Source organism: Myotis brandtii, unplaced genomic scaffold, assembly GCF_000412655.1.
Source record: "Myotis brandtii unplaced genomic scaffold, ASM41265v1 scaffold125, whole genome shotgun sequence".
Taxonomy (NCBI): Eukaryota; Metazoa; Chordata; class Mammalia; order Chiroptera; family Vespertilionidae; genus Myotis; species Myotis brandtii.
The window spans coordinates 10,263,463-10,271,075 of NW_005354385.1; the positions used below are offsets into that span (position 1 = coordinate 10,263,463).

General features: G+C 37.1%; 1 protein-coding gene across 1 annotated transcript; it reads right to left on the bottom strand.

Annotated features, from left to right (window-relative positions):
- Nucleotides 1-6,718, bottom strand: ERMN (ermin, ERM-like protein). Its single transcript, XM_005859322.2, has 3 exons — nt 6,237-6,718; nt 5,508-5,600; nt 1-2,634 (listed from the first exon to the last, which is right to left on the bottom strand). The coding sequence occupies exons 1-3, from the start codon at nt 6,475-6,477 to the stop codon at nt 2,138-2,140; spliced, it is 831 nt and encodes a 276-aa protein (XP_005859384.1). The 5' UTR covers nt 6,478-6,718; the 3' UTR covers nt 1-2,137.
- Between the last annotated feature and the right edge of the window lie 895 nt (nt 6,719-7,613).

The following is a 7,613-nucleotide window of genomic DNA, read 5'->3' on the forward strand; positions in this document are numbered from 1 at the left end:
CTATCTCTCTCCCTCTCTCTTCCCCCCTCTCTAAAATCAATAAAAATACATTTTAAAACAAGAATATTTTCAGTGCTCTTTTGCAACTACATTGCCTCATCCATGAGCATTAAGTATGTACTCATCAAATATGCCCTGAAGAATCTTTGTTGACAAAATCTTTCATGCTGCATTGTCTGGTAAAAGCACAAAGCTAAAAAGGCCAGGGTTACTATATATATGCGTTGGAGCTGCAAAAGAGCTAGTTGCTTGGCCATATCAAAAGGCCATAGACCACATCATCATCTCCCTTGGAATAATTTAAAATATAGGCCCTGTTCATGGTAGATTAACAATATGATCTTGTTCTGTGATGGCTAATGCAACACTGAGCTTTGAAGTTAAATAGAAAATTGTAGGGGTCATCAGTAATCCAGAAAAGAAACTAGGTTGTCCTGATGGACAGGTTTAGAGGATCTAAATAAACAGGAAATTGATCTAGTGCATTCATTTTCTATCCACGTTTATCAATAAAGACCTGATTTTCCTAGCTTTATTCTGAAAACTTGCCTTGTCAAGAATGAAAGCTACAGGTTCTACTGATGAAGGATGGCAGAACATTTATACATTCAGGTTGCAAAGTATCTGTTTGAAAGAATAAGAGGAACACTGCAATCTTATTTCAAAATTGAGCCTTGTAAACACTAACTAAAAGTACATGATACTATGGAAATATATTACATGACCAGGAAGAATTAAAGAAATTGCCATTAGAATGTGTGGGATTTGTTACACATAAATAAGCAATAATCTAAGAAGGGAGAAACCAGCGTTTTTTACAAAATGAAAAAGAAAGAAACAAAGGGTTGACTAGTACAATGAAGACTGTATTACATTCAGACAATAAGGAATTGTCTTTTTATTTGCAGGGCCAAAAAATATCTTTATCTGTGGCGACAGAAAATACCAGATAATATATATGGAAGCGTGAAATAAAAAATTATGAAACTATCTAAGAAATCTATATAAATATAGACTCTCCTTTTTCATAAATACTCAATACATTATTTGACACATTGGTTTGATGAAACTCCATTTAAGCATCTCGATTTGGGCTGAAGTCCAGTGAATCATATTTTCCCAACAACTATCAGAGCTTTCTCACTAAAAATGCATGCTCACACTCTACTTTGAGAATATTCTAAGATAAGTATTTCCATTTTCATAGTAACTAGTACAGTTATGACTAGAGTTGTCTCAGGTTTCTAAGGAAAGAAAATTATTCTGAGATATAATTAATAAGGAAAAGTGTGATAATAAAGAGGGGGTATATTTTTAAGATGTACTAAGGCCCTCATTTTCATTTTTAATGACTTTCACTTTGCTAGACAAGATTTTATTTTGTCACAGAAATAAAACTATCCAATATAATTCTTTAGTCTGTTGCCCACCAATTGTGTAGCCCCTCCCTGTACCAACCTCACAATGGATTTAATTCATCTTGAGAGCATAAAGGCAACATTCAGTAAACAGAATTCTCTGGATTCACAATTGCTCAGCTCCTCTAGTGAGAAAATTCAGTGAATGGTAACAGTGAGGAAGAAGCCTGTACCAAATTTTCACTCTGCGGATGCCACGGAAACCACTTAAAATCTCTTTTGAAGGTAATAGGAAAGGCAAAGTCTTTTGAAAAGTTTACTGGCCGAGTCTATAAAATAGTGCTTAAAAGTTAAGAAAGGGTTAACAACAGACTTTCTAGCAGCCTCAGGGTACAGGAAGAAAGACCCCAAAAGAAATACAGGAATCGTATCAAATAGGTCTCTGCACTGAATGACTGTATTTCCCAGCGCTGCTCCTTTTAAAGCCAAATCATGCCAGATTCCCCAGGGGTTCCAGCTGTTCGGGGCTTATCACATGTGCTATGTTAGTGAAGTTTTAAAAAGCAAATGTCCGTAAATAAACGTAAAGGTTTTTGATCTGAAGTTACCAGACTGAATTTTGCCTAGGGTTATTTCCACATTATTCTACAGTGAAACAGAAAGGAAGCTTCCACATCTTTAAAGAGGATAACTGACATAAGGGATACAGAGATGCATCTCGGGAAAACAGAATTAGCTTTTGCTTTAGTGGGGCTGAGAACTTCTCAGATCCAGTTAGTTTATAAATTCATCATAGACTCGAATTCATCAATTCTTTGCTTGGTATTCCCCTTCCTGATTTTCCGGTAGGATATTGTGTTGTACCTTGAATAAGCATTTCTGGAAATATCACTCTTCTTCCCAAAAGGTGGCTGCTCATCAGGGGTCACAGGTTGGGAACTGGGGCTGCTCAGCGGGGAGTCCTCACTTGGATCACCTTCCTCTTTGAAGTGAGAACCCTCTACGTGTTTTTCCTTAAATTCTATCACTCGAACTTCATCTTCATCATCATCTTCATTGTTAGTTTCTTCATCCCAAACCTCTTGCTCCTCGTCATGCAACACATCAACTTGGCCAGCTTTTCGAAATCCCAGCCATTCGATTTCAGTTGCCTGGTAAGCTTTGCTCTTCCTATCCCCAACTTCTCGTTCTTCTAGAGGTTGTTCAGCAATCCTCTCCTTTTGTCTACTTATTTCCTGGTTACTGCTGCTTAGAGGAATCTTCTTCCACGGATGCCCTGTAGCAAAATCAATTGATAGCTGAGATGTGCAGAGATTCCAAAAACTCAGATGTTGTTCTCCAAATTATTTTTCTGGACAATCATTTCCCCACATTTGTTTTATGAAATACTATTGTGTGGGTTACTAAGATATTTTATACCATACAATGGGCTAGTCCATCAAATTCATTTGGAAAACATTGCGTTTAACACTGTTAAGTGAGCTTCCTCAGAATTCATCCAAGCCTTTCAAATGCTAAAGAATATTGTAAATCTCCAAGAAAGTTAGCAACTCAACCTCACTTGACTATGGATTTGTTGTTGCTGCTGTGGACTATTGTATTGAGTGAGAGCAGTATTTGCTGAGACACACTTCTAAAAACGTCTCTAGCCTGTCATGACTAAATGTGAATATGTAAAATAAATATTTGGACCTATATCTTACACACACACACACCCCTCAGAAAAAATTACAAAAATATCTCACAGGGAAATGAAGATGGCTTCCTTCCAATAGTAAAAACAAGGCGGCCCCTGTCTGTCATGCTCAGAGTAGCACAATCAGTATTTGCCCCCACGCTTCTCAGAGTTGCCCTAAGGTACCAGGTATAGAAGGAGGAGCAGAGGACCACAGATGGTCAGAAGTCACAAACTGAGGCTAAACCAAACCCACAAAGCACACACACTTTAGTCTGATACCTGCTATGAATTTCTAGAGAGCCAAGATTTAAAAATAATGTTGAGTCATATTTACATAGTGCTAGATTAGCCTATTGCTTTAGACATGTCCCTAATGACAACTAATTAATTTAAGTTGTTTGGTACCATATCCTGATTTTTAAAAGACTTAATTCATTGCAAACTTCACTTTGCAAACGGATCATATTAGGATACTCCCAACAATATTTATAGAGAATGCAAAAAGAATGAATTATCAGAGAGTAGAGGTAGCTCTGTGAGCTTTCACCCCAGAGGACTTGTGTAGAAAGCATCTGTCTGCAGTGCGCATGACTCAGAAATATAGCCTGTGTTGAGTCCTTGTCAGGCCTGGGTCTGCTATTCCCTTTCAACACTCTAAGAGCCTTGACCTAAAGTGAGAGATGAGGTTTCTCTTTGCCCTTCCCCGCCACAATTTTCTATTTTCACTGAAAGATGTTCACAAGTTCATTTCCATCAAATATTTTTCATTCTCTTTTTATTCTTTTGTTTTCCCAACTAGAGGAGTCAAATGGTAAACTTACAAAAAGAGATAGAGTTGAAGATGGATTTTTCACTTCTAACTCATTGTGCACAGATACCCAGCCCATGTTGTTTACTCTATAAATAAATGTGCATGAGAATATTGAACTTTGTTTTGTTTTATTTTTTCCATAAGAACCAAATAAAATGATCTTTTTGCTCATATTCATGACTCGGGCATGGAGTTGTCATGCATGAAATTACTTCTTGAATTTAAATTATAGTTTTTCTTCAATATTTTTAGCATCTTTCTATTTTTCTTTAACCCAGGAATATTCTCTTTGGAGACTTTATAGCTGCTTGTCATTGTGAACATAAAAGGCAACAAAACAACAAAACATATACCTCTAGCTTACAGGAAAAATATATGTTCCACCAAAAACAAAAGAATTCATTCAGGGAAAAATTCACCCTTATACCCACTACTCTGAAAATCCAGACTGCTTTTGTTCTCTATATGATAAAAATGAAAGATCCTAGAAAAATGTTGTCTCCACTAGAATTCCTGATTAGAAATTTGAAAGGGGCTCTAGATGAAAATTGAGACCCCTGCTTTCAAAACCTACATTGGAAGCACAAAGATCAGGGCAGAGTGTTAGTTCATTTCACAGGGGCTTAAGTGACTGATTATCGGTGATAAGGTAAGAGCTTGACAAGGCCTGTTGTTTACTACATTCTTCCTTATGTGTCTACACAGCGGACCACTGCATGTGGTCAGTGGCAGTCTGGGAGGTGTCCAGGCAAAGTGGACAAACCCAGGAAACTGCCAATCACATCCATGTCTTCCCTGGCATCTATTATTTTACTAGTATGTGATGTTTAAATTCAAACAATTATCTCATCAATATTTTTCCTGTTAAGGTCCTAACTAAACTAAATCGCTTAGGTCTAACAAGCTGACTTCAGTTTTGAGATAAGAGGCTTATGGCTGCAAGAGAGGACACACATTATTAATTAATAGGTTTTTATTCTTCTCTGTATTTGGAAATTGCTTGAATATAGATATCTCCTTAGAAGAGAAGTCTAAAAGATTGTGTGTCTCTTAGTCTCTTGAGTTTATTTGAAATACAATATAGTCAGTTAAAAATCAATGATTGTTTGTTTTTTTTATTCTCACAATGCTTTTAATCTGAAAAATACAATTAAAATTACCACCTGGGAGATTTCTTTGACAAGAATTAGGTAACCATTTTGTGTTTACCTCAGAGGCTTGGAATTTTCCTTTATATCAAATAAATTTATAAAATTATTTTAAACTGTATGTCAATGGTAAACTTTTAGGATAAACCCTTTTGAAAACATTTATATTTCACGAGTTGACTCACACAGATTTTGAGATACTAAATAAATTTAAAAAACATTGATTTAGTGGACTAACTTACTAAGAGACAGATGACAGACATATTCTCAGGTCAAATTGTGACAATCAGTTACACCAATCCACGTAGTCTGTCTTGAAGCTTCTAGAATACTTTCTAAGGTGGAACCCACAGATAATCAAGACTCCCTTATCTGCCAACAGCAGCGTTGAGCTTTGGAAGGCATTGCCTGGGTTGCTTTCTCAGCACTACACTCACACAACATCCCATGCCAAAACTGTCACCCACACCCAGTCAGACAAATTGTGTACAAAATGGAGCAGTTCCTCTTACCTTCTCTGAATGTCATTTCATCAACACTGGTTTCTTGGAGAGAAAGATCTGTGATGGCCTTATGAACAATGAAGAGATGCTCTTCTGGTTTTTCTGGTGAGGGGGAAGGGGAAGCACACTAGGTTAATATTTTAATGCTTAAGTAGTTCAGGGTTAAATAAATTATCAATTCAGACTCTAACAATTGATTTTTAACTGTGATTACTAAAAATAACTATTTCACTCTTCCCCCTCATTTTTTCATTGGTTCCTTTTATTTATAAACATAATGCTAATCTTCCTTTCATATCTAAGGTATATAACCACGATTCAAACACTTTATGGTATATTTAGAAGAAAAATTGGAAATTCTGAATTCCTTTTGCTCAAATAATAATGGAGCTGTCCATAAGAATAATAAATAACAGTAGCTAACATTTAACCAATACTGAGTAATCCTCACAGCAACCTGACAAATGTCATTATTCTGCCTTTTGAAAACTAAGTCTTCAGGAGGCTAGGAAAGTTGTCCAGGATCACAGAGCTATCAAGTAGATAAGCCTGGATTTAACCCGTGGCACAAGTTTAGTCCTAATACTATGCAGCCCCAGTAGCAAAAGGGGCCACATCTGGACAGGGATGGGGGTGGGAGGATGTACATCACATTCCTGTCATGACAATTTATCAAAAGAATCCTGGATGAGTTTACAAATCAAATCAAACAAATTGAAAAGAAGGAAAATGTTTTACCTTTTAGAGTTTTCTCATCCTTGGGCCAGTTGAGCAGCATCTTCCCTTGTAATTTTTCACTTTTCTCCAGATTTCCTTCTGTGGGCAAATCTTCAAGACTCGGTTCCACCCTGTAGTATGATGGGGTGCCATCCACATCTCTGACCTCATCATTGGTTTTGGGGATTGGTGGGTTACCGTTTTCAGGTGGTGTATCCCCATTACACTCAACCTGGCTAAATGTCACTGGAACATCCGTCATGATGTACAGTTGAGTCCAATTTAGAGAGAGCTTTGGGGAAACTGAGTAAATCGATCCTCGATAAGTCTTCTTGCCTTCAAGTCCTATAGTTCCAACTCTGACTCTAAGAATACAATTTTTTTACTTTAGTACATAATAACAAGCTTCTTTTTCTAAAGGTGCCCAGAGAGCATTTAGAATAAAAGCAATAGGATTTGTCAGATTTGCCACCAGCCCATGAGCAAGATTTGGGCCAATCGCCACCTTCTTTGCTGCTTAGCAGTCCCACTAGCAGAATTAATGGTTGCCTTTGATTTACATAAACAAACAATTGGAGGCAATCAGGCTTTTGTGTTGACTTGTAGAGGGGGACTTTCAGCTTGTCAGTCCCCCTCTGGGAACAGAGATTGTTGTCCCTTTTCATAATGACCTTTTGTTATTTTCCTTGTAACAGGAGCCACAATTGTTCCACAGCTTTAATCCAGAGAGAATGACCACCTTGAGGCATATTAGTCCTGTGAAACCAGCTTAACATTTCCAAACAGATTTTGTTCAAGTAAAGCCTGAGCTATTTTGTAGGGGACAATGGCATCGTTTCTTATTTATTCAAGAATAAAAACAGCTTATCAAAAACCTGTAAACAGGACAACTTTATTAGAAGCAGTTCTGGCAGCAGATCCCATGCTTTGCTTTCAGGAGCCCAGAGAAGGGACCTAAGAGAAAAACAAACAAAAAAATTCTGCCATCTTGCTAATAGCAACAATATTACAATTTTAGAGTAAGGCGTTTGGTCTATAGCTTCTTATTCTCTAGTTTATTTACATCTATTGAAGCCCAACCCATCCTTTAAACCACTCACATAACTTCCCCCATGAAGTTTTGCCTCCTCCAATCAGAAATTGTCTCTATATTCTCTGTGGATACTGCATGATGCTGGTGTTAACGTAAAAACATTCAAACCTGTAGAGAATTTTGTGAGTTTATTTGAGCCAAACTATTGACAATTGCCAGGAAGCAGAATCTCAATGAATTGGCTCCAGAGAATGGCAGTTTTTCATCTATTTTTATACCTTACAATCAAAGGAGAAGACATAAGTGGAAGTGGGTTATATGAAATCCACTGGTGATAGATTAGGGAGGAGGGAGGAAGCCAAGTG